We start from the raw sequence: 27,737 nt of genomic DNA, 5'->3' as shown, positions 1-27,737 counted from the left end.
CTAAAACAATAAATACTAAATATACTAAAAATACTAAAAATACTAAATACTAAAAAAAATATTTAAATATTATGTATAAAGGGAGAAAAAAACCCCTTCATTTTAAACCCAAAACTACATTAGCCCTTTCATTCAATTGTATATATCACACCAATAAAGTCCAATTAGCTCCAATTACCAGTACCTCATTGGATTCAAATCTCTCCCTCAAGTTTATCCTCATGGAGTAAATCTTTTTCTTCCCTCATTTTCATATTTAATCAATAGTATTTTACAAACTTTGGGAGTTATTCAGTATTACATAAAAAGATAGAAGACATGCATTTACAAACTCATTTTATACATACAAAACGTAAAGCTTTCTTTCAATACATATATCAAACTTATAAAAATCCATCCCATACATACAAAACGTAAAGCTTTCTTTTAATACATATATCAAACTTATAAAAATCCATCCCAACTGTAGTAATTAAGTCATTAAATTTAAGTCAGTCCCTCTAGCTTATAGGATGAAATCTTTTTCTTCTCAGGGGAATCTATCAATTCTCTTTATTAATTATTAATAATGATTAATATCCTCATTAATATCCATGAAAAACCAGTACCAAAGTTGTTCTGTTAGACGTCGTAGATTAACCTGGAGCCACTTCCTCACAGAATAACGTCTCCTCTGATGTTTATCACATCTTTTTTCCTCAATGGATTCTCGACCTTATTAGTATCCATAAAGAAAAACTCCCAAACTTGATCTCTTAAGAGTTGTCAATTTACTTAGCACTGTTTCAGTTGCATTGGGAGGGTTATATTCAAACCATCATCAAAATAAAAGCTAGAGTCAGATTTACTTTCCAAAGGTACAGTTATTTGCATTGTCCAGATTTGTAGAGTTGAAACAGTGGGTTGAAAATTTTCTGACATGTCCTGAGATCTCTCTCTGGACTGTCGCTTTTCCAACTCAACGACAGAAGAAATAGGTTTTCCTTTCATTTATCTGACTCTCCTGGGTTAGGGCAAGTCCATCTCTCAAGATCCTCCAATAACAGCAATAATTCACAAGCAGTTTTATAAGTCTTCAAAATAGCTGGTGAGCTAAAGCTGGGCAGCCTGGCAGAAATCATGTCGTTGTAGGACAAAACAGCCGTTATCTCTATTATCTATCTCCATTATCTCTTATCAGATAAAAGAGGCTCTCTTCAGTGGCGTAGCGTGGGTTGTCAGCACCCGGGGCAAGGCAAGTAATTTGCGCCCCCTAATCCGTGGCAACCCACGCTACGCCACTGGACTCGGGACATGAAGGGAGCTCTGAAGCAGCTGTCCTCTTTAGCAAAGCTCACAGCGCCCTCTATAGGCCCGAAGCAGAATCATTTTCTTCCCTCGGTTCTGGGAAAATAGGAAAAGGAAAGCCGCCCGAGGTCTTCACTTGCTCTAATTTAAACGTATCGCGTTATTAACGTCCCTCGCCCTGCCCAGCAGTCTTCAAGAGACCCAGATCTGCAGAAGAAAACTTTGGCCCTCTTTCATGCTCTCGACCCCGGGGAAGACCTGCTCGCGTCTCTTTTGTATTAAACGTGGGAAGCGTTCCTCGGCTTCATTCAATTCAAATTCAGCCTTGAAATACATGCAAGTCAACAGCAGAGAGCTGCAAGTGCGAGCGCGCCCCCCCAGATGTTGCGCCCGGTGCGGTCGGCCCCCCCTGCACCCCCCACGCTATGCCACTGGCTCTCTTTAGGTATAGCTTGTTACTCCTTCTTGAAGATCTGTGCCGTTTTTGAGACTTTTTAAATTATTTAATGGCAAGGAAGAGGGTTGCTGGAGCCAGCTAAAATAAGGAAGCATGGAATATTTTTTTTTCTTTTAAAATATAAGGATAAAAGTTGTGGTCTTAATTTACTACTTTTAAAGCCATCTGTAGCCATCTATTGCTTTGTTGTGGATGGTTGAAACTTTCCGATTTGCATGTAACTCTAGCTAGAAAAAAGCTAGATAAATAAATAAATAAAATAAATAACATTCTTAGTGCACTAGAGGGAGCTACAAAAATGTTTAGCTCTGAGCTGGAGTCTGTTATCAAGGACAGCAGCCCCCAATCATTTGGGGACCAGGGATCGGTTCCATGGAGCAGTTTTCCGGCGGACAAAAGGGGGGAAGGTTTCATGTGCTGCTTGCATCCCATGGATGGAGCTTCACTTGTTTGCACAGACAAGCATGCTGTGGCCCAGTGCTGGTCCACGGACTGGGGGTTGGGAACCCCTGATCAAGGAGATCTTTAAAAGGTCCACATAGAAAATCATTTATATCAGAAATCAGTTAAGTTCTAATGATACTAATTATACAGATATGAAAAAAGAACAAGAGACACAATTAGATGTAGAAAAAAAAAGATCCAATTTTTGATTTGGGGGGGGGTGTAAATGAGCATTTCAGATACAGAGTGATTTGGGTATGTATTGGTTTGCAATGTGGGAATAGAAGCAGCTGTTTTAATGAGTTGCAGGCAGATACCACTTCTCCACCTTCCACATGAATGTGATCTTATGTGCTATTATACATGCTATTATACAGACAAAAACATTACACGGTGCAAAGCAATGATGTAACACAAATATAGCTGTGAAATGGGGAACAGAAAACTTTGTTAGGCTAGGATGTGAAGATGGATTCTCTATAGGGCAAGTACCAAATGCAGGTATGGCAAAAGAGTCTACATTCACTTGTGCTTCCCTGATAAATTCTTGTGAAGCCAAATGCTGCTTCTTTTTTTCATGAGGTTGGGTCATCCAGGCTTCCTACAATTTTCTGGCTTGCTGCAGAGAAAACGTTTCTCCATGGAGCATATGGTACTGCTGGCCCCTTTTCCATTTAGATATGCACAGAAGCCTTCTCCTCGCACTGGAAATCTTGGGGGGGGGGGGGAGAGAGAGACAAGGAGTTACTGTCTGCATGGCAATCGTGACTGGGGGCAGATATTAGTATTGGAGGAATGATCCTTCCAAGAAGATTCCCAACTTTAGAGCATAGAGAATTTCAGCCAACACTGTATCTCAGCAGTGTAATCCTCTGAAGTCTGCTACTGGTTTGGTGAGTCTGCTACCAAGCGCGCACTTTGCGTGCAATCGCGCCTGAGGCGCCCCCACGCAGCGCTAATAAAGGAACATTTTGAAGCCTTCCGAGTCTGCAAAGGTAAGTAGAATAGCGAGGGGGGATGGGAATCCACTGTGCCACGTGGTTTAGATTAGCTAGGAAGCAGGAAATCCAACGATTCTAGCTAATATAAATCACACGTCACAGCTGATCGTCAGAAATACTGGTTCGTCTGAACCAATAGCATTTTTTACTACCAGTTTGGGCGAATCGGTCCAAATGGTAGTATTTCACCCTGCTCGACCTCTAGGATGCACTGGATCAATCTTGGGAGCTGCTACCTAGGCTCAAGGAAGGGGTCAACCAAGCGCCTAGCCTGGAGGTGTTCTGAGCAGTCACAAATGGCATAAACATGACCTCCCAATAAATCCATAAAGCTTTATCTCAGTGATGGCTAACCTTTTTCTCATCGCGTGCCAAAAGCGGAGAGAGCGCAGGTGGGTTGTTCGCGGGTGTGCCCACACCCATGATTCTATGCATCTGTGACTCCCAGCGCACATGCATGCGCGACCCCTCCCCCACCGCAATGGACCTGTTTTGTGCCCTCCCCAGGCTCCAGAGGCTATTTAGGAGCCTGGGGAGGGTGAAAACAGCCTCCCCCCCCCCAGAAGCCCTCCGGAGGCTTTGTTCCCGAATATCCGACTTGCCCATAGGGCTGTTTTTCTCCCTCCGGAGGGTTCAGCTGGAGCTGACAGGGCAACACTTTGCGTGCCCTAACAGATGGCTCTGTGTGCCATAGGTTCACCATCATGGTCATTTCCAGGACAAGGCAAATAGTCTGGCGAGATTCTTGTAACATAGGTGGCAAAAAATAAAGTTCAGCTTGAAGCTATTCAGAAATCGTGGTTGTCTGTGCCTAACAACTTGATTATGAGATCTGGAGTATACAGGAGTTCTGTCCAACGAATTTGCAGTCTGGAGGGCACATGGCTGGAAAAAGTATAAATAATCTGCATAAACAGGCACACAAACCAAAATACAAAGCATCATTTGAAGAGATCTCCCATGCTTAGAACATTTGATAAATAGCTCTAATAAATAAACCCTATAAACAAATAAAACATACTTACTGATTTGCAAACTCTGTGCCATTAGACCATTTCCAGGTCTGGTTTTCTCTTGAGAGACCAAACCAGTAATGGGAGAGCTGGAAAATTTCTATCCAAAATTCCTAGAAGAGAAATATTATATAATAAAATCCCCATTGAGCAGACTAATTGGGATAGAAGTCTATTGACTGTCTATTGAATAGCAATGTACATCATTTGTGCCAAATTATTTCATTTGTATAAAAACATAAAATGAAGGTAAAATTAAGGTATATGTAAGTGACTTGTCAGAACTATTGCGCATACATGCACCAGAAACTAGAAAAGCAGCTGCCCGGTGCACATGCAGGGAAGATGATCCTCCAGTTTCTGGCACACACATGCACACCAGCCACCTTGTTATACGCATGTATAAACCAGCTAAAGAATGGGCAGTTATGATTTCACATTTTGAGAATAGAGAATAATAATAAATACCTTATTTTTCAGAGTATAAGACGCATCTTTTCCCTCAAAACAGAGGGTGAAAATCTGGGTGCGTCTTATACACTGAATACAGCATTTTTGGCCTCCCAAAACCCCGCCCCTTTCACCAAAATGGCTGTGCATAGCCTTTAGGAGGCTTCCAGAGGGCTGCGGAGGGCTGGGGAGAGCAGAAATGAGAGAAAAATGGGCCTTTTTGCTTAATTTTGCCCCCCTCAGCCCCCAGGAGCACTCTATAAGCCTCCTAAAGGCTATGCATACCTTTTTTGAGAAAAAATGGGCCCATTTTGGAAAACGAGCCGTTCTTTGCTCGTTTTTGCCTTCCCCCCAGGAGCACTCTACAAGCCTCCTAAAAGCTATTCATGCCCTTTTTTAAATTTAAAAAACAGGCCCATTTTTGCAAAAAAATAAAAAACGGGCCGTTTTGGGGAGATGTACTTCAATAATAAGTCAATATATTTATTTAGCTAAAGAGTTTAGGAAAAAAAGAAGTGGTACTGGGAGAGACTTCTAATTTCCTGATGGCTTCCCCATTGATTTTGCTGGAAAGCTGGCAAGGAACACCAGAAACCACAATCATGTGATCATAGGGGTGATGCAAAGACCATAACTTTATGAATAAAACTGGGCCGGACATTGCAAAAATTTCAATTCCACAGGAGTAATTGTTGGTGGAATTTTTACACATTCCTTAAGTTAGTAGATTTTAGGTACCTTGATTCAAAAAATGTTGCAGTATAATACTTGAAGGTACAAATAGACGAACAGATAAGCATGAGAGTTTTAGCAGTATATACTGTATAAGACGCACATTTCTCCCCCTAAAAGAGAGTGAAAATTTGGGTGCATCCTATATACCGAATGTAGCCTCACCCACCCAAGGGCCCCCACCCTTTGGCCTCTGTCTCCCAGCAATTTACCTCCTTGCAGCAAATGGGGAAAACGGGGCTTGCGGAGGCTGCAATAGGTTATGGCAATCCCTGCAGCCTGAAACAGCTGATGATCAGGAGGCCCCTGCTGAAATTGAAAGTGAAACTTGCTGTTTTCTGGCAAATTGCTGGGAGGCAGAGGCAGATTTTTTTTCTTGTGCTAATCAGGCTGTTTGCTGTAAAGAGGTAAGTCAATAACTATAAATGCCTATAGAATGTTCAAATTAGACATTTTTAAAGACTGCTTTATTATTGTTCTAGACAATTTAACAAAATGAAGAAGCTTTTAAAAATAAATACTTGATCTGAAGAGGCCAGTGCTATTGTATCTTCTTTCAAATAGCAAAAATAACTATACTTTCAGAAAGCCGAATCAATTTTAATAGCATCTGTACAAGTATAGTCTGAAATGTAACACCATAAATAGTGTATAGCATATGTACTGTTTGCTGTTTGTTGCAAAGAGGGAAATTGCTGGGAGGCAGAGACAGATTTCCCGCCCCCCCCTGTTTTCCTCCCCAAAAGCTAGGTGCGTCTTATACTTCGGTGCATCTTATACTCCAAAATAATATGGTAGATAATAAATATAACAAATACAATATGACTGCTTTTTACATTGGTGAATCTTGGGACAATTATGGAATTAATCATGATGTCTAATTATTCCTTACCAATTCTTTCTGATTATCCATCACAGCCAAGGAGGCATTAAACGAAGAACAAGTGTTTAAACTGAGAGACCAATTCTTTTCTTCTGTTGATATAAAGAAACATTTTCTTCTATATCCAATCCAGGAATCTGGGCAGGCAACACCTTGGCTTGCAAGGGCAGGACAAAGTGGACATGTTTCTGGTTTTTTAACTGGAAGTCAAACAAAAAACACAAATCATATGGCTCACAATTAACTATAGTTCTGACAACAAAGTTTGAACAGTTACAATACAATACAATAGCAGAGTTGGAAGGGACCTTAGAGGTCTTCTAGTCCAACCCCCTGCTTAGGCAGGAAACCCTATACCGTTTCAGGCAAATGGCTATCCAACATCTTCTTAAAGACTTCCAGTTTTGGGGCATTCACAACTTCTGGAGGCAAGCTGTTCCACTGATTAATTGTTCTAACTGTCAGGAAGTTTCTCTTCAGTTCTAAGTTCTCAGTTCTCTCCTTGATTAGCTTCCACCCGTTGCTTCTTGTTCTACCCTCAGGTGCCTTGGAAAATAGTTTGACTCCCTCTTCTTTGTGGCAACCCCTGAGATATTGGAACACTGCTATCATGTCTCCCCTAGTCCTTCTTTCTATTGAACTAGACGTACCCAGTTCCTGCAACCGTTCTTCAGATGTTTTGATCTCCAGTCCCCTAATCATCTTTGTTGCTCTTCTCTGCACTCTTTCTAGAGTCTCCACATCTTTTTTACATCGTGGCGACCAAAACTGAATGCAGTATTCCAAGTGTGGCCTTACCAAGGCATTATAAAGTGGTATTAACACTTCACGTGATCTTGATTCTATCCCTCTGTTTATGCAGCCTAGAACTGTGTTGGCTTTTTTGGCAGCTGCTGCACACGGTTGCAAATGGTTGTCCACTAGGACTCCAAGATCCCTTTCACAGTTACTACTGTTGAGCAAGGTACTACCTATATTGTACCTGTGCATTTCATTTTTGTTGCCTAAATGTAGAACCTTACTCTTTTCATCATTGAATTTCATTTTATTAGATAATGCCCAATGTTCAAGTTTGTCAAGATCCTTCTGTATCTTTAGCCTATCTTCTGGAGTGTTGGCTATTCCTGTCAGCTTGGTGTCATCTGCAAATTTTATGTGTTCCCCATTTATTCCCTCATCCAAATCATTGATGAAGATGTTGAAGAGTACTGGGCCCAAAACAGAGCCTTGAGGTACTCCACTGCATACTTTCCTCCATGTAGATGCAGTTCCATTGAGGACTACACATTGAGTGCGGTTGGTCAGCCAGTTACGAATCCATCTGGTGGTGATGCTGTCTAACCCACATTCTTCTACTTTATCTAGTAGTAGGTTATGGTCTACCTTATCAAATGCCTTACTGAAGTCCAAGTAAACTATATCAACGGCATTCTTCTGGTCCACTAATTTTGTCACTTTGTCAAAGAATGCCATAAGATTAGTCTGGCATAATCTGTTTTTGACAAACCCATGTTGGCTTTTGGGGACAGAACATTTGTGCCAAGATGCATAATAGCATCAACATCACAGTCCTTACTTGCATTCTTGACTATCTTAAGAATATGTCTCTTGTCTCTGCTGGCAGTAGCACCTGGCAGATACCTGACCTCTTTTAAAACCTCCATACCGTTTCCTAAATTTACATCCCTTATGATTGAATCACCAACCAGAATGTGACTTCTCTTTTTGCATACCCTGCTCTTCTTGTGCGACTGATGTGTGATACCTGGTTTCCCATTTCGTCTTTCCGAAGTAAGTTCTTCATTTTGGACTATGATCCCCTGCTTATTTGAGTCATCATTATCACAAGTACCTTGACCTGTCTCTTTAGTGTCCCCATTAGGGTCAGCAAGGGCGCTATATCTGTTATGCTGGGTCACAGCAAAAGCTTTGTGTTTATGGTTCACAGCTCTCACCCTGCCAGATCCCACGGTTGTCCAGACTGCTCTTCTCCTGTAGGATCTTTGCGATGGGGGGGCTGATAGCGTGGCATCTCCATAGAGTGGAATGGCCAAATTGGACACCTAATTTCTGATTGGAGAGCACAGATTAGAGATTCTAGATAGGTAATCTGTCTATGTAGACTAGTAATTTGATACAAAGGGGACAGTATCCAAATTTGAAAAGAGTTCTGTGAAAGACAGGTGCAAGACAGCTATTACATTGAACTAAACCGGTCATTTTGTAATAAAATAAAATCACAATTTCAAGCGCACTAATCCAGAATGTATTATTACTATTTTGGCTTATGGACAAATGATTCACGTGCCTTTAGGTTCACGGGCCACTACCTACTCCTCTTTGTCTCTCTGCTTCCCCACTTCCAGCCAGCAGCTCCAATCACTAGCCACAGGAAAGTTCAAATGAAATGGTTAATATTAAGCTACCTCATTTACAGTGGGGCAAAAAAGTATTTAGTCAGCCGCCAATTGTGCAAGTTCTCCCATTTAAAAAGATGAGAGAGGCCTGTAATTGGCATCATAGGTAGACCTCAACTATGAGAGACAAAATGTAAAAAAAAAACCAAACAATCATATTGGCTGATTTGGAAAGAATTTATTTGCAAATTATGGTGGAAAATAAGTATTTGGTCACCTACAAACAAGCAAGATTTCTGGCTCTCACAGACCTGTACCTTCTTCTTTAAGAGGCTCCTCTGTCCTGCACTCATTACCTGTATCAACGGCAACTGTTTGAAATTGTTATCAGTATAAAAGACACCTGTCCACAACCTCAAACAGTCACACTCCAAACTCCACTATGGTGAAGACCAAAGAGCTGTCGAAGGACACCAGAAACAAAATTGTAGACCTGCACTAGGCTGGGAAGACTGAATCTGCAATAGGCAAGCAGCTTGGTGTGAACAAATCAACTGTGGGAGCAGTAATTAGAAAATGGAACACATAAAAGACCACTGATAATCTCCCTTGATCTGGGGCTCCATGCAAGATCTCACCCCGTGGGGTCAAAATGATCACAAGAACGGTGAGCAAAAATCCCAGGACCACACGGGGGGACCTAGTGAATGACCTGCAAAAAGCTGGGACCAACGTAACAAAGGCTACCATCAGTAACACACTACGCCGCCAGGGACTCAGATCCTGCAGTGCCAGACATGTCCCCCTGCTTAAGCCAGTACATGTCCGGGCCCATCTGAAGTTTGCTAGAGAGCATTTGGATGATCCAGAAGAGGATTGGGAGAATGTCATATGGTCAGATGAAACCAAAATACAACTGTTTCGTAGAAACACAACTCGTCATGTTTGGAGGAGAGAGAATGCTGAGTTGCATCCAAAGAACACCATACCTACTGTGAAGCATGGGGGTGGCAACATCATGCTTTGAGGCAGTTTCTCTGCAAAGGGACCAGGACGACTGATCCATGTACAGGACAGAATGAATGGGGCCATGTATCGTGAGATTTTGGGTGCAAACCTCCTTCCATCAGCAAGGGTATTGAAGATGAAACGTGGCTGGGTCTTTCAACATGACAATGGTCCCAAACATACCATCCGGGCAATGAAGGAGTGGCTTCGTAAGAAGCATTTCAAGGTCCTGGAGAGGCCTAGCCAGTCTCCAGATCTCAACCCCATAGAAAACCTTTGGAGGGAGTTGAAAGTCCGTGTTGCCCAGTGGCAGCCCCAAAACATCACTGCTCTAAAGGAGATCTGCATGGAAGAATGGGCCAACATACCAGCAACAGTGTGTGCCAACCTTGTGAAGACTTACAGGAAACATTTGACCTCCGTCATTGCCAACAAAGGATATATAACACAGTATTGAGAGGAACTTTTGATATTGACCAAATACTTATTTTCCACCATAATTTGCAAATAAATTCTTTTCAAATCAGCCAATGTGATTGTTTGGTTTTTTTTTTTACATTTTGTCTCTCATAGTTGACGTCTACCTACGATGCCAATTACAGGCCTCTCTCATCTTTTTAAGTGGGAGAACTTGCACAATTGGTGGCTGACTAAATACTTTTTTGCCCCACTGTAAATAGTAATTCCAGGGTTTAAGGAAACCAAGTGAGTTAACCTGTAAATACAGGTAGTTCTCATTTTCCAACCACATTTGGGGCTGGCAATTCTAGTTGCAGTTGTTAAGCAAATATTCACAGCTCATCAAATGCAAAGTTATGTGACTGCGACTTGCAACTTCCTGCTAGCTTCCCCATTGACTTCGCTCTACAGAATCTGGCTGTGAAGGTCACCAATGATGATCATGTGACTGTGGATCTTTGTGACCATTGTAAACATTCGCTATTTGCCAAGTGCCCAAATTGCTATCATGTGATGCTGGGAATGCTGTAACAGCCATAACTTCAAGGACTGGTCACATATTCAGAGTGGTCATTACTTTGAACAATTGCTGGATGTGTGTGTAAACACACACACACACACACTATATGTATGTATAGACAAATACATATCTAACTTTACAATGTAATTTTAGATTTGCAGCCTGAATATGTATCCCTACACTTCTTGTAACTCCTACCTGATGCAAACAACTGTTTGCTAGGTTGCAAGATAGACCCCAATTTAGAGAGCTTAGCTTGCATTGCATTTATTTAGCCATATATATGGCTCAGCAGTTAAAAGATGCTGAGCTTGTCAGCTGCAAAGCTGACAGTTCAAGATTCAAGACCTGAGCACCATGCAATGGGGTGAGCTCCTGTTACTTGCCCAGCTCCTGCCCACCTAGCAGTTCGAAAGCATGCAAGTAGAAAAATAGGTACTACTTTGGTGGGAAGGTAACAGCATTCCATGTGCCTCAATGTATAGTCATGCAAGCCACATGACCATGGAAATATCTTTGCGCAACACTGGCTCCCTCAGCTATAAAACGGAGATGACCACTGCCCCCTAGAGTCGATTTGCCCTTTTACATTCATTGCTTTCTTGTGTTTCCTTTGTTCCAGAAAACTTCCCTGCTGTTTGGGCTCAGCCAGCTCCTTCTTCAGATGCTGTAGTGAAAAGCAATAGGATGCTAAAAAAAATCGTAAGCACAGTCGCAGTCACATGACTTTCCACTTAACAATTGTGACACTGAGCAATTGAGATGCCTGAAAAAGTTGGTGTCACTAAATGAGGAGTATCTGTATTGTTCTAGCTAAGGGGAGAGCTAGCAACTGTGAGTGCAGAATTTAGCAGAGTTAGTTAAGTAAGTCTGGGAAAGTATCAAGTCGGACGTGAACCTGGCTGAGACCATCTTTACGGCTTCAGGGCTGCCACAAGACAGAGGTGGGGGGAATGGATAGCTGACGCGTTGTAGTCAAAACATAAAGTTTTACTGTGGGAACCAAGGACATTTCAAGAGGTGGCTGGAAAGAGAAGTAGAGTAACCAAGCAACCAGCCAGTGCCTCTATTGGACAATGTGACGAATGACTTGGAGGGAAGGGGGAACTTTCATTTTTTAATTAGGTGAAAACCGCGGGAACTTTCAGAGTCGGTTTTCACCAGTGGTTCTAATATGATGTATCCAATAAATTGTTCTTTGAGGAATCTACCTGCCTCAGAGTTCTGCTTTCAATGGGTGCATTATTTGGAAAGTTGACATCTGGATGATTTCTGATTAATTAAAAGGTACTAATTTTTTTAAAAGCAGTGTGGTTTTATGCCAGAAAGAAGATAAACAGACCAGATTTTCACTCTTCAGCAAGTCATTTAGATAAATATGAACATGTAAAAGCAAGTTCATTGCATATTTCTCAATTTAGAGAAATGGTATAAAGTGATTTATAGAATGCTTTGCATGGAAATGAATGGTTGCTGAAGGCAGTTAAGAGTTGTTTATGAAGGAAATGAAATATTTATGAGAATAAATAGAGATTTTGTAAATGGCACTACATTGAGTAGGGAAAAAATAAAGAGGCTGTGTTAAATGCATTATCGGTATATTGTACTGAGATTAAAGCAGGAGTGAGCTTCAAAAATTGCAGCAACAGATTCGCTGCCCCATTGCTGGGTGGGTGTGGGCAGGGTGGGCGTGGCCTAGTCAGCCTCCTGAGCCCCAGCGCTGCGGGGGGGTGGGGAGTATTTTTCAGCTTCCACGGGCTCTGGAGGCTTTCATTAAGCCTCTGGGAGGGCAAAACCTGCTTCCCTTGGGCTCCTGAGACTGGAAACAGGCCCATTTCTGGACTTCTGGAACCTCTGGTAGGCCAGTTTTCCCCCCTCCCTGAGCCTCCATGCAGGCACTGCATTTATCTGGCATGATGAGCGGGCCGCGTAGGAAGGGCAGGGTGGGAGGGGCGGAGTGGGCATGGCCAGCCAGGGGTGGCATATGGGGGTTGGGCAGAATCCTAGCTAGAGGATTGCCCGAACCCGTGGAAACCCCCAGCGGCCCACCCCTGGATTAAAGTGAGTGATTTTTTTGTACACAGATGAATGCCCTAGCTGTGGCTCAGAGTATGACTAATTGACAGTGAATGTTGCATTGATTATATGATGCAACGAACACTATGGCTCTAAAAATTAATGTATTTGACACGTGTTTTGACGTGGGAAATAGAGTGAACCATTGTAGGTTGTATATTTAATGGCCAAAAATTAGTGCTAGTAGATGAATTTGTATACTTTGATAGAACTTTTATTACAGGTGTAAAATGGTTGAAGAGACTGCAAATGCTGGTAAAAAGGACGGAGAGAGGCTACATGGTCTGTTGCAAGGAATGAATGTCAAATTAAAATGGCTCATGTGTAAAAGTGTAGTTCTGATTTTGTTGTATGTTCTTTGAAACTTTGGGCATGGTGGGACTTAGGAGGTGCCTCTTCTGCTATAGTGATTTTCAGTGCTAAGAACAAGGAAGAGGTAGGGACGAATCATTTCTAAAATGTTGCTATGAAAACTGCAGGGACATGTCCAGGCAGTTGCTAGGAGTCAAAAACTGATTTGATGGCACCACCTAAAAGCTACAGGTTCCTCTCACACATATGTGCTAGTCGTTCCTAATTCTAGGGGGTGGTGCTCATCTCCGTTTCAAAGCTAAAGAGCCAGTGCTGTACGAAGATGTCTCTGTGGTCATGTAGCCGGCATTACTAAATGCCGAAGACATACGGAACACTGTTACCTTCCCACCAAAGGTGGTTCCTATTATTCTACTTGCATTTTACATGCTTTTGAACCGCTACGTTGGCAGAAGCTGGGACAAGTAACGGGAGCTCACTCCGTTGCACAGGGCTAGGGATTTGAACCGCTGAACTGCCAACCTTTCTGATAGACAAGCTCAGCATCTTAGCCACTGAGCCACTGCATCCCATATTGGCACCACTTAAAACCTCTCAAAAAAGCTAAGGTGGAAATGCAATGGTTGAGTGTGTGTGATAAAACCAGAAAAGAAATGGTCAGGAATGATAGGTTATGGAATCAATTATGTGGATCATGCTCTCTTCTTTCTACCCACCCACCCCCACCCATTTGTATTGGGCTTGTCCTACCTTTCATATAACAATATTTCCTTCCTGGAAGAATTTGTAAGAGTGTCAAAAACATATGGCAATCTCAGCAGTGCAATAAAATTCTTCCCTTCGTGGATATGAAGGAAACGTTTCACCCACCCACAAAAGTCATAGCTTCAATTGAATGGCAGAAAGTATCATTTTTTACTAATTTGACAACCACACACACACACACTTGCTGCAACTTCCTTCCAAATCATTCTGTGATTTAAATGCATGTGGCGATCTTGATGTAAACAATAGCAACTATGGACAAAGTTAAATAGAAATGTCTCACTACTCACCAGCCAATGAAATTATAACGATAAGCAAAACAACGACCAGAATAACAGCTGCTATAATGAATATTTTATCTGAAATTTTCTTAGGTACGCAATCTGAAAAACAGACAGGAAAATATCAGGAGATGAAGTTCAAGATTTTATTGTTGTTGTTTTGATTGTTGTTTTGTTGTCCTGCCCAAGTTGTAGTCATACTGTAAGTGACTATGTAGGACAGGCAGACACTATGACATACAAAGACAAACAGATGGACAGACAGAGGGAAAGGATCAGCTACTCTTAATGCCAGAGAGCAAACATTTACCGGAAACAACTGGCTGTAATTTCCCGTTTTGTTTGTTAGAACTTAGAATCTTCAGTTTTGTGTGTTGCGGCTGGCATATTTTGTGTGTTGCAGCTGCAGACAGCGGAATTTGGGAAAGGAAGTTATAAATATTTAGACAGCTTTTGATTGGAAAGTCTGATGTATTTCCATTTGTTGACAATTCAGGTTTTTGGTCTAACTCGTAGTGGCTGATTCTGCCATAAATAAACCCTGAATCACCCTCATCTCCCTCCCTTCCCTTCCCTTTCCCACAAGGAGACAGAAGGCAGCAGTTAGTGTGACTGGAAGGAGCCCAGAAGCACAGCCTTGTTGTCTGTTGTGTGTGGCTTTCAGGTTTCTTCACCCACAGAACAGATCAAGTGGATCAGGGTTGGCTAAGATCCCCCATCCTTCTCTTAGTTGTGGGAGACACAAAGTTAATCTAAATCCCACCACTCTTAAATGCCCAACCGTCCTGCCAGAAGGAAAGGCTGGCAATCCCTTGGGAGACTGTCCTGTCCAAAAATATAATATCCCAAAATATGATTCCCAGTAACTCTTTTCCACAACTGCACAAAGTATTTTTCCATAAGGCAAGGATGAATTCATGCAGGTGGGAAGGGCTGGAAAAATAGATTAGGCAAAGCAAAACAAAAGTGTCAGCTGCCAAACGTAATGCCAAATACACACACACACACACACACACACACACATTCAGAAATGAGACAATAAAATAAGACAGGGCATGTCTGAAAGTAAATACAAGATATTCAGGCACACCCAAATATTTCTAATATTTCTTGTGCTACTGAGGAATCCTTGTTAGAGACAGTGGCAGATTACAGATTATCAGAGCTGGAAGGGGCCTTGTAGGTCATCTAGTCTAACCCCCTGCCCAAGCAGGAGACCCTACACCATTTCTGATAGATGGCAGTCCAGTCTCTTCTTGAAAGCCTCCAGTGACGAAGCTCCCACAACTTCTGAAGACAAAGCTGTTCCATTGGTTGACTGTTCTGTCAGAAAAATTCTCCTTATTGCCAGGTTGAATCTCTCCTTGGTCATTTTCCATCCATTATTCCTTGCCTGGCCTTCGGGTGCTTTGAGAAATAGCTTGACCGCTTCCTCTCTGTGACAGCCCCTCAAATATTGGAAGACTGCTATCATAGCTATTAGCAGGTATTAGCCTTTATTTTTACCAGCATTTATTGTCCTCTTCTTATCAAGCCTTCGAGTAGAAGGTTCAGTTGTTCCCTCAGGAGCCAATTTATCCCAACCTCCAAAATCTCCTTCTTCCCCTAAAGAAAGGCAGAATGTCACAAGTATGACAATAAATAGAGATATGGTCTAGTTCTGCTATTGAGAAGAGGCTGCTCACAATACCCAACCAGGGCTCCCTCTTTCCCAGTCAAAACAATTCAAACAAATATTTTAAGTAGATGAAACTCACAAAGATCCCAAAATCCTAAACTACTTGAATGTTCACTGGCAGAAGTGCAACATTTCAGCTGATTCTATTAGGGGGGGGGGAGGTGTGTCCATGTCATAGGACAAAACTGGGCGTGGCTCTGAGGTATTTCCACTGCCTTTATGGTGCACATTGGAAGATGATCTTGCTTTTGCAGAAGCAGGTATGTATATTGCTGAATTTTATGTGAAACTGATATTCCACATAGAATCCCAGCTATGAATGTCTCTGATTTACTAAATGAACTTCTTAAGGCTTAGAAGATGATCTGGCAGAGTCCTCTCAGATGTTCTTCCTGGTTAGAATTAGAGCTGTGGTCACCAACTGGTGGTCTGTGGACCACTGGTGGTCCGCGAGAAAATTTTGGTGGTCTGCAGAAAAATCGTTTGCATTTTTTATATTGCACTAAATCAGGGGTCCTCAAACTACTCCCCTTGGGCTGGATATATGCAATGAATGCTTGTGTTGCTGCAGAGAGTCTCCCACTTCAGGGTCTTTTTGTTTGGGACGGAGGGGGGCAGAAATTCTGACATGGGATCTGCTTTGACCTCCTGGTGTGGGGCTTTGGGTGAAGGGTGGAGGGAAGTGCGGCTGGTGGCGAAGAGCCAGAAGGCCTTGTTCCAGTGGGACTGCATCATGGCCTGGAACTGGCCGACCATCTCAGTCCTGTGAGGCTCTAGTGGCCAGTATCTGGCCTTGCACTCCTGCAGGTCTTCCCTCTGCTTGGAAAGCCTATGCTCATAGTTCTCTGTGAGGTGCTTCTGTTGAGCCTCCTTCTCGGTCAGGTACAATTTGAACTGAGTCAGCTGTTTTGCCAACTCTTTCTCATGGTGGCTGCTTAGCTCCAACAATTACTTCCTGTTGGGGCCCTAAGGAGCTTGGGCGGGCAGGCGAGGAATGGGTGGGAAGGGAGAGGTGAGTAGAGGCCGAGGAAGCACCCCTTGATGTGACATAGAGCCCATCCAGTCACATGACCACCTAGCCACACCCATCCATCTAGTCATTAGGCAGATCAAATTAGTGGTCCGCGGAATTTAAAATTAAGAATTTAGTGGTTCCTGAGGTCCATAAGGTTGGTGACCCCTGAGTTAAAGTGTTTACTCCCAGTACAGCCCTTACCAGAGGAACCAAGGATGACTGAAGAAAACAATCCTATTGTTAACCAGTTCTCTTACCAGTTCTCCTGAATTTTAGCTTGAGTCCAGTCACCTCCAAAAATTGCAGAACAAAACTTTGGCCCATTCAAATTTGCTTTTTCCACTCATGTCTGCCTTACTTATTGTGATTCCTCTGCTTAGAATAGAAACCAATGTTTTTAGACATAGAATCAATTAAGAGTTTTTCTCTGACTTCATTAGTACTCTAGAGCTTTTCTCCTGCTTTCTGTAATTCTCGGCTAGATGAAAAAGATCTGAAGGCCTCACCTGTAATTCTTCCTGTCATCTTTCAAGCTTTCTGGGTTCATCCCATCCCCACACCCCCCAAAAAAATCAGGATTCAGACGGCATGGAAAGAAAAGAAATTGGTATTACTCATCCCTGCACTGGAATGTATTATTGAGATATTACTATAGCTAAGCTAAGACTTATATACCACTTTCACAGTGCTTCACAGCCCTCTCTAAGCAGTTTACTGAGTCAGCCTATTGTCCCCAACAATTTGGGTCCTTATTTTACCCACCTCGGAAGGACGGAAGGCTGAGTCAACCCTGAGCCTGGTATGAGATTCGAACTGCCAAATTGCAGTCAGCCGGCAGTCAGCAGAAGTAGCCTGCAGTACTGCATTCTAACCACTACGCCACCGCGGCTTGGCTTTTCTGCGGTTTACACAGCACATCCGGATTGCCTGCCTTCCCCTTCTGCCTCTGTTTGCTGCCTGTGTGACCGCGTGAAGTCAAGCCACCTGCCACACAGGCCCACTGACTGCCAGCTTTCCTGCAGCCCACGTGGCGGGTCTGTATCACCTGCCTCCCCCCCACCTGTTTCTATCTGCTGCTTGCACAGGTAATCAGCTCACCTGTGCTGAGTGGGCTGCGGCCAGACACTGTCAGCCTGCACATGCTTATTGCTTATGCTGGCCACGCCCACCCTCCTTCACTAGGGTATATTTTGGACGTAGGGCTTATATTAGGCGCATGCATAAAATACAGACTAGGGCTTATTTATGGATAGGTCTTATTTTGGGGGGAAACACAGGATTTACCTCTTAATTTTCACGCTCTAGTTTTCTTCAAGTATTCATCTACCTGAAAGAATTCACATACCTGGTCTTCCCATTCCAGTTTTCAGTTTCACCCTTCAGACGATCCTCTGAATGAGATGGACTGCAGCTATTCCAAAGATCAACAGATGAAAACCGTGGGTGACCACAGATTTAAATTTCAGGGCTGCATCACAGCAGTCTTCTCCTCATGGTTTCATTAAGAACCATACTCTCTGGAAATGAATGAATTAATCAGCAGTGTATATCCCAAGGAGCCGGATGCACAATGGTACAAAATACACACAAACACACAAAAGGGAAAGGCTTGCCTTGTTTGCCTAGAGGAATTTGCCTTGCAAATCTCCAACCCACACGCATAATCTTTAACAATAAACCCATTCTGATTAACAATAAGCCCATGTGAGCTATAATATTTTGGGCATATCATCAACATTTTTCTGTTTTCTCTGTGATGACTGAAAACAGAATGTGAACAAGATTTAAGACAAACGCCTTTTCAAAAAGGCTTTCGTTACCCCATAAGATTTCAGACTATAGGTGGGTAACATTTTAAATGGGTGGAAAACATAACAAACACATTTTTAAAAATTTCATGCTATGCCAGCCTCCTCACAAAGCAGCTGATTATTAATCAAGCTTATTTTCATTTTAAAGGTCAACCGTGAAGGGCAACAGATGGCAAAGCACCAACTTTCATTTATCTGGGTTGTAAGCTGTCCTTCAAAACAATCTTTACCAAAGCTTAAATTATTAAATGCCCAAATTTCTTTTTAAAAGTTGCTGGCTAATAGGAGCGGCTAGATGTTCTCTGAGGTCCCATCTATACTCAGTTACCGTCTATATCTCTGCCCGTGCCAACCAAATGATAATGCAGCTAGTTCTCAACTTGCGACCTCAACTGAGTCCAAACTGTTCTGTTGTTAAGTGAGACGTTTGTTAAGTGAGTTTTGTCCCCCTTGCTACCTTTCTTGCCACAGTTGTTAAGTGAATCACTGCAGTTGATAAATTAGTAACCAGGTTGTTAAGTGAATCTGGTTTCTCCATTGACTTTGCTTGTGAGAAGGTCGCAAAAGAAAATCACATGACTTTGGGACCCAGCAATGACCATAAATATGAACCAGTTGCTGAGCACCTGAATTTTGATCACATGATCATGGGAATGCTGCAAAGGTCGTAACTGTGAAAAATGGCCCCAAGTCCCTTCTTCAGTGCCGTTGTAACTTTGAACAGTCACTAAACAAACTATTGTAAGTTGAGGACTACCTGTTTTAAAGTGCTTTCTCTCAAGATTTGGAGGCTTTGGCTTGGGTGGAAAAGGACAGGTTTCAGCTCAACCCTAAGAAGGCCAAGGGGTTTGGGTTTTAGGGATCATGAGATCTGGTGACTTGCCACCTTCGGTACTGGATGGAGTGGCACTACCCCAAAGAAAACCAGTGAGCAGTTTGGCAGGACTTCTGGAGTTGCAGCTCTACTTTGTGGAGCAAGGATATAACTTACTTTTAGAGAACATCACATCACACTTTCATCTTTCTAATAAGTGTAAATACCTCCATTATTTGTACCCCTCCTTTATTATTTTTATAAATAATTCAAGGCCAACATATCCAACATATCTTCATCCTATTTAACCCACAACAACCACCCTTTGAGGTGGGTTGAGCTGAGAGAGTGACTGGTCCAAAGTCACCCAGCTGGTTTTCATGGCTAAGGCAGGACTTGAACCCACAACCTCCCACTTTCTAGCCCTGTACTTTAACCACTAGACCAAATTGGTTCTATTCTGATGTCAAAACCCTCTCAATTTTAAAATTTTCCTGAGAAAATTCTAATCAATCAATCAGAACACAGCTGGAAGGGACCTCAGAGGTCTTCTAGTCCAGCCCCCTGCTCAAGCAGGAGACCGTATACCGTTTCAGACAAGTGGCTGTTCAATCTCTTCTTTAAAAACCTCCAGTGATTAAGCACCTACAACCTCAGGAGACAACCTGTTCCACTGGTTGTTTTCACTGTTAGGAAGCTTCTCCTTAATTCCAGGTTGCTTCTCTCCATGATTAGTTTCTATCCATTGTTTCTTATCTTGCCTTCTGGTGCTTTTGAAGTTGACCCCCTCTTCTTTGTGGCAGCCCCTCAAATACTGAAATACCACTAGCCAAACCCAATTCCTGCAACAGTACTTCATATGTTCTTGTCTCCAGGCTTTTAATCATCTTAGTCAACTTATATTGTATACCATATAACTTACTTTATGTGTCATATAAGTTATATCTTATGTTATATACCGTGTAACCTATATACCATGTTACTGCATTACTGAGACCTGTCTGGCCTAGAAAAGGGGGTTCCCCTCTCATATTATAGATGTGTCCAGCAGAGTTTCAGGGGCCTCGTTCCCCAAATCTCTGGTTGTGAGACCTGCCCCTGAAGTTGAGCTCACAGGATTAGATCCCGGCCTCCCTGCCAGAGATGGGTTGCTCCCAGTTCGGCCTGGATTGGGCGAACTGGTAGTGCAGCGGTAGGAGGCTCCACCCACCCACCCAGACGCATCTGTGCATGCACATAAGCTTCTGTGCATGTGCAGAAGTGTCGTGCGTGAATGCATGCATGAGCAAAGCCATTAGATTGGGTAAAGGAAAGGCACACTCAGGCTTAGGCAGCAACAGCTCTTTATTAACTCTGAACAACTATGTACAATCCAGCGAAGGTTCAGTCTGACAGCAGCCCTTTTATAGGGAGCTGTCAGACCCTTCGACCAATCAGGTTGAATCTCTGTTCCCGCCGGAACAGAGGACCTTGGTGTAAAGTTCATGGCCCCCATAGTGGTCTTTGGCCTAGCTCAGATTATAATTGGCCTGACTCGAGACCAGGGTGGATAAAAATCAATGGTTTTTTAAATTTAAAAAAAAAAACAGATTTTTTTTTAAAAAATTAAATCGTATTTTTTTATTTTTATCAAATTTATTTTAATAAAATGCTTTTGGAGTAAAAATCCATCTAAAGATAGTTTTCTATTTAAGATACGTTAACAATTTACTTTACTCAGCACCAAATGGAGCTTAGTTATGTAGCATGAGGCTGTATATTCTGCAATATTGGGACTGTCGGTGAGTCAACAGCGGGTCAGAGGAAGAGCCGCTGCGGGGCAGAGATGATAGTTGCTCTTTAAAAATGATGATTTAAATCAAGTTGATATAAATCAAGCCTTTTTACTAGTGATTTAAAATTTAATGTAAATCAATTAGATTAAAAATCAAATCCACCCTACTCCTCGGTGTCGCCCGTTGGCATTGCCTAGTGGACGGCACCAGGAGAAGCCCCTCCCTGTGAGAGTGAATTGGCCGCAGGGATGTGTGTGGGAGGATGCGATCCCGCAGGTAGCTAGGCCCTATGCCATGGAGCGCTTTAAAGATGGTAATCAGAACCTTGAAACGCACCCGAAAGACTACAGGCAGCCAGTGCAGCTCGCGCAGGAGAGGTGTTACGTGGGAGTACCTAGTACTCCCCATGACTACCTGCGCGGCTGCGTTCTGGATTAGCTGCAGTCTTCGGGCGCGTCCCAAGGGAAGCCCCATGTAGAGAGCGTTACAGTAGTCCAGGGAGACGTCACCAGTGCATGAGTGACTGTGCGTAGGGCATCCCAGTCCAGAAGGGGGCGCAATTGGCGCACCAGGCGAACCTGGTGGAACGCCCCCCTTGCCACGGCTGCCACATGATCATCCATTGACAGCCGGGGATTAAGGAGGACGCCCAAATTGCGCGCCCGTTCCACAGGGGGCAATTGTTCGCCCCCTATGGCCAGTGATGGAATCAGCTGGCTGAACCGAGGTGCCGGTAGCCACAGCCACTCGGTCTTGGAGGGGTTGAGTTTGAGTCTGTTGTCCCCCATCCAGACCCCGACGGCTTCCAAACACCGGGACATCACTTCGACAGCCTCATTGGGGTGGCTTGGGGTTGAGATGTACAACTGAGTATCGTCAGCGTACAGATGGTACTCAACCCCAAAACCACGGATGATCTCACCCAGCGGCTTCACATATGCGTTGAACAAAAGGGGCGAGAGGACCGACCCCTGCGGCACCCCACAAGAGAGTGGCCTCGGGGTCGACCTCTGCCCCCCAGTCAACACACATTGCATCCGGCCGGAGAGGTAGGAGCCGAACCACCGTAAAACGGTGCCTCCGACTCCCATCCCCTCCAGCCGGCGCAATAGGATACCATGGTCGATGGTATCAAAAGCCGCTGAGAGGTCTAATAGGACCAGGATAGAGGAACAACCTCTATCTCTGGCCCTCCAGAGATCATCAACCAACGCGACCAAGGCTGTCTCTGTGCTGTGCCCGAGTCAGAAGCCGGACTGGCGTGGGTCTAGATATACGGATTCATCAAGGCGACGTGGAAATTGCTGCGCCACCACATTCTCAACAACCTTCGCTAAAAAGGGGAGGTTGGAGACTGGACGATAATTAGCTAGCTCCATTGGGTCAAGTGAAGGCCTCTTGAGTAGGGGCCTCACCACTGCCTCTTTCAAGGCAGTCGGTAAGGAACCCTCACTCAATGAGGCATTCACCAGGCCCAGAAGCCAGCCTTGCGTCACCTCCCAGGATGCCAGTACCAACCAGGAGGGACACGGGTCCATTGAACATGTGGTGGGTCGCAGCCGTCCACGCAACCCGTCTAAATCCTCGGGGGCAACAGAGTCAAACTCCTCCCAGAGTGGACTCACAAGACTCACTGTTGACAGCTCGTCCGGTCCACTGGAGGGGGCCCATCCGCTCCGGATCTGAGCGACTTTGTCCTGCAGATATTCCCCAAACTCCTCTGCTCTTCCCTGCAAGGGTGCCCCCCGCGTCTCCTGCGACAGGAGAGAGCGGGTCACCCTAAACAGGGCGGCAGGGCGGTTATCCGCAGACGCAATGAGAGCGGCACAATGTCTACGTTTGGCCGCTCTCAATGCCACAAGGTAGGTCCGTAAATAGGCTCTTACCTGTGTTCGGTCAGACTCGGAGCGTGAGGACCTCCACCTGCTCTCTAGACGTCTCCTATGGCGCTTCATCCCCCTTAGCTCCTCGGTGTACTAGGGAGCCCGGGTGGGTCGCTGCCGTAGGAGAGGTCGCAAAGGCGCAACCCGGTCCAAGGCCCCCGCCGTCGCCCTATTCCAGGCGTCGACTAGGTCCTCTGACCGAGCGCGGGTCAGGGCTACAGGTAGTGGCCCAAGCTCCATCTGGAACCTGTCCGGTTCCATCAAGTGCTTGGGGCGGTACCAGCTTGAGCATACTGGCTCCGCCTCCTCACGGTGGAGGGTAGCGCCAGGGAAGTCCAGCCGGAGACATGAGTGATCTGACCATGACAGGGGAGTAATATCTAAATCCCCTATTCCCAGATCACTCGTCCACTGCTCAGATACAAAGACAAGGTCCAGTGTGTGGCCGCCTTCGTGTGTGGGGCCCTGAATTAATTGGGTCAGGCCCATGGCTGTCATGGAAGCCATGAACTCCCGAGCCACCTCAGACGCTGCTCCCGTCAACGGCAGGTTGAAATCCCCCATAACCAAAAGTTTGGGTATCTCAACCGCCGTCTCTGAGACCAGCTCGAGGAGCTTGGGCAGGGCCGCTGACGTATAGCGAGGAGCCAAGTATACAATCAGCAGACCCCACTGCCTCCCTGGGCCCCATTTCATACCTAGCGACTCACACCCGGGTATCTGAGGAACAGTGAACTCCCTCGGCTCTAGACAATCCCGTATAACTACCGCCACCCCACCACCCTTACCTAGGGCCCGAGGCTGATGGAATGCACGGAAACCCGGTGGGCACATTTCCACGAGGGGTAAACCACCCTCGTGACCCAACCAGGTCTCCATTATCCCTGCAAGGTCCAGCTCCCCCTCTGAGATCAACTCATTAATGAGGGGGGCCTTGTTGGTCACGGACCTTGCATTGCAGAGCATCAGCCTCAGGCCCTGGCTCTGTAGTTCCTGACCACCTAGGCTGCGGGGGTTGGTACAAACGACCGGGCATAGCCAGCAGCCACGGTCTCCCAACCGACCTTGCGATCTTTTCTTGTCCTAGCATCCCCCTCCCCGCGACCGTTGTAATAAAACAACCTTCTGCTGGAATAACTTGTTCCCTCTCCCCCCTCACCCCACTCACTTCCTTCTTGGACTCACCTGTTCGTCTGGCGCTGGCTTCCCTCCCGGCGTGGTTGTCCCCCCCCTTCCCAGAACCCCCTAAAAACAGTATAAAACATTTTGATAAAAAGCCCCTCAGCTTCCTTTTCTTCCACCTCTCGGGGTTCGCAAACCCGTCATCAAGGCTGGCCCTTGAAAGAGCCAAGGGCCATACCTGCGAGAGAGGGGCTTCTCGCAGGTGGAGCAGGTCTAACCTCGAGTAAATTGTTGAATGTTAAAAGTCCCAGTAGGGTAAGGGTGCTGATGAAACAAAGTTAATAGGTAATAGCCGGCAGGGCTAGAGTCTCAATGGAGGACCAAGAGTTTTAATGTCTAGATGGTAATTTGGAAGAGGGGGGGGGAAGGTGGAAGGTATTTAAGTGTCACAAATGGTGGAGAGAGGCAAGAGAGTAGTCACAAGCTATATTTCCAGGACTCAACCTCCAAACTCCAAGTGTAACTTCTTTTCCCTCTGAAGTTACTACCCACTTTATATTCCTTTTATATCTTCTTTATATTCCAGGCTTAAAAGAAACAAAATAAGGAGCAAAATAAAGAGACAAAAAGCCTCCAAACCAATATTATAAAAATAAAGGAAAAGATTTTAATCCATAGGTAAAAAAAAGAAGTAGTAGAGAAAAACTATTCCGTTCACTTTAAAAAATAGGAAATATTTGCAAAAATTCCATCCATAAAATATAATTTAAAAAAAGATAACACACTGTCCAATATAGCTTAATTTCGCTACTTATTTTCTTCTGTTTTCAAATTTAATTTAGCTTTCATTTTTGGGGGGGCAGTCTCTTTTATAACAATAAGATTTCCTCACCAGATGGACACACTTTTTCATTTGTCAGGGCACGAGAGGCGCTTCCCTGTCAGCTGAGTTCACCTTTTTAAAAGCCATTTTTCGCCCTCCCCAGGCTCCAGAGGCTTTATAGGAGCATGGGGAGGGCGACAAGAGCCCCCCTGGCCCTCCGGTGGCTTCAGGGACCGCCCGGAGGCTTCCCTGATGCCTTCGGAGCACTTAAAACCACCCTCCGAGCAAACTGGAAGTCCAGTTTGCTCGGAGAGTGGTTTTAAGTGTTCCGAAGGCTTCAGGGACTGTCCGGAGGCTCTTTTCACCCTCCCCAGGCTCCTATAAAGCCTCTGGAGCCTGGGGAGGGCAAAAAAAGTATGTAAAAATGGGGGGGGGTCGCGCGATGTGCACGCATGCACACTGGGAAGGTCGCGCGTTGCATTATGGGTGCGGCACGCCCGCACACGACCCCCCTGCGCTCCCCCTACTTGTGGCACGCGAGCCAAAAAAGGTTAGCCATCGCTGTTCTAGGACATTGAGGAGATTAAGCATCAAGATGTTTGAAAATAATAGGAATGTAAAGTTTAATAAGATACCTTATTCCTGGTAGACCTTAATAGTTTTTGCTGACCAGGACTTAATGAAAAGGTTTTATGGGTTTTCCTAACAGAGTAAACTCCAGTTACTGGTCCCAGCTTCTGCCAAACCTAGCAGTTCAAAACCATGTAAAAATGAAAGTAGCAAAACAGGGACCACCTTTAGCAGGAAGGTTCCCTGCACCTTTAGCGTTTAGTCGTGCTGGCCACATGACCACGGAGACATCTTTGGACAGTGCTGGCTCTTCGGCTTTGAAATGGAGATGAGCACCACCCCCTAGAGTTGGGAACAATTAGCACATATGTGCGAGGGGAATCTTTACCTTATGGGTTTCTTTATAGATAAAGAGATGAGATATGGGAAGAAGAGATCTTTGTTCAAATGTAACAGGTAACATTTGGTTATATTTGCTATGAAGGGAGAAGTCATTTATATCTTTCTTTCCTACCTTTTCTGCCCTTTCTACTTCCTCTCTTTAGTGTCCTTTCTTATCTTTTTAACGGAAGAGCTCAATAACATTATTAACGAAAGTTTGAAGAACAATTTTTCCTCCACAGCCAAAAAGCGCTGTCGCTCTCCTCCTTCCTGCCTCCCGCAGCATGAAAGCGATCGCAAGACAAGAACACACACGTACTCACCCAAATGCAATAAAGCAGCCCTCGCAACCATCCCGTTACACGTGTCCTTAACAGCAGTAGTAGCACGGGTACGTGACCTAAACTAGGGCACCCGCTGCTTGCAAAGTAAAGGTTTTATGGGTTTTCAAATGAATTCACTCCGCAAAGTTGTGGTTGGAAAGCGATTAACCCTCAGACAAAGAGGCAGGAACGCTTCTGCACCAGCCTCAAAGCGAGGCGGCCAACCCGACTGTGAGTCAACCGTGAAACGCGCAGATCCGGGAGGTCCAACTATTCTACCATCAGCCCGTTCAGTCTTGTTACAGCCAGGAGCCTGACCCTTCCCCATCCCCGCCCCGACATGTGCCAGCCCGCCTTGCCCCTTCCACAATATAATTTCCCAATTCCGGGCGAGAAGCGAGAACATCTCGCAGCTGTTGCTGCTGCCAAGATAACCCCCTCCCCCACTTTCCTGTGGCACTGCGGCAAACAACACCCTCTGCAGCTGCTGCTTGTTTACAGCTCCCAAGCCGCTTCAAACAGATCTCAGAGCGGTTAACGCGGCTGCCAAGAACCGGTCGGGGACGGAGTTTTCTACCCTTCTTTGCCTTTCCCTTCTTCTCACCTCGGAATGAAAAGGTTGAGGCCGCATCGCAAAGCGCAGCAGAAGAAAACGCGGGGAAACCCCCTCGCCAACAGCCCAAACCGCAGGCGCCAAAAGCAGGCCTTCCGAAGACACTGTTATTCCCCATCCCCCCCCCCCCCGGCACACCCAAGAGCCGAGCCCCCTTCCTTACCTGAGCGTGCAGCGCCCGAGGGCTTTTCTCTCGCCAGTTTCGAAACGTTGAGCCTACACGTAATGGTTGGCCTGCCAAGTCTGGGAATGGTTGATTGAGGCAGAGCGACGCCTGGGCACCTCCCCACTCAGTCAAATTTCTATAAGACAAGCAGAAACGGGAAGCGCGTTAAAAAGAGTTCCAATCGAGAAGTCAGGATAACTTTTCGGAGAAAACAAAGGAACTGCTTGCCTCCCAGGGTTGTGTGTGCTCCATCGCTGGAGCTCATCAAAAATAGACTGTATCACTATTTGACCGAGATGGAATAAGATCTCCTGCCTTGAGGTGGGAGTTTGACTAGAGAGATCCCTTCCAAGCCTGTGATTCTATGATTCTAGAGCGCTGTTTCCCAACAGTGTCAATTTTAAGGATGGAGTTCAGTTCCCAGAATTTCTCAGCCTCCATGTTGGCTGGGGAATTCTGGGAGTTGGAAGTCCACACATCTTAAATTTAACAAGGTTGGGGAGCACAGCCCTACAGCACTCTCCCTTCTCCCCCAAGCCTGGAAGTTTCCTAATCCAAAATCAATTAGTGTGCAGCCCCCAAAGTAGAATAACAGTTGGAAGGAACCTTGAAGGTCTTCTAGTCCAACACCTCCCCCCCCCCCCCCCCCCCAGGCAGGGAACCTTACACTACTTCAGACAAATGATTGTTCTTAAAAACTTCCAGTGTTGGAGCATTC

At 44.8% G+C, this 27,737-nt stretch overlaps 1 protein-coding gene and 1 long non-coding RNA gene across 10 annotated transcripts in view; one reads left to right on the top strand and one right to left on the bottom strand.

Annotated features, from left to right (window-relative positions):
* LOC309396539 overlaps positions 1-15,307 on the top strand; it is a 64,297-nt gene extending 48,990 nt beyond the window's left edge. Inside the window, exon 2 of the long non-coding RNA XR_014176128.1 lies at positions 14,269-15,307. This is a non-coding gene — a long non-coding RNA (uncharacterized lncRNA). The remainder of the gene's footprint in view (positions 1-14,268) is intronic.
* LOC309396359 (C-type lectin domain family 2 member D-like) lies at positions 2,370-27,130 on the bottom strand. 9 transcript variants are annotated; one of them, XM_081961443.1, is made up of 8 exons: positions 27,017-27,130; positions 18,084-18,255; positions 16,996-17,110; positions 15,552-15,650; positions 14,055-14,147; positions 6,277-6,467; positions 4,215-4,315; positions 2,370-2,900 (listed from the first exon to the last, which is right to left on the bottom strand). In XM_081961443.1, exons 3-8 carry the CDS (start codon positions 17,060-17,062, stop codon positions 2,777-2,779), a joined length of 675 nt encoding a protein of 224 aa, XP_081817569.1. In that variant the 5' UTR covers positions 17,063-17,110; positions 18,084-18,255; positions 27,017-27,130; the 3' UTR covers positions 2,370-2,776. The 9 variants fall into 9 exon arrangements, with proteins under 9 accessions (XP_081817569.1, XP_081817570.1, XP_081817568.1 ...); XM_081961444.1 differs by lacking the exon at positions 27,017-27,130 and adding an exon at positions 26,845-26,969; XM_081961442.1 differs by lacking the exon at positions 27,017-27,130 and adding an exon at positions 26,241-26,504 and having other exon boundaries at positions 16,996-17,113.
* Between the last annotated feature and the right edge of the window lie 607 nt (positions 27,131-27,737).

Source organism: Natrix helvetica, assembly GCF_964273705.1.
Source record: "Natrix helvetica genome assembly, chromosome: 1".
NCBI classification, from domain to species: Eukaryota; Metazoa; Chordata; class Lepidosauria; order Squamata; family Natricidae; genus Natrix; species Natrix helvetica.
The sequence above is the reverse complement of the archived record's forward strand: the minus strand, read 5'-3'. Positions and strand labels throughout refer to the sequence as shown.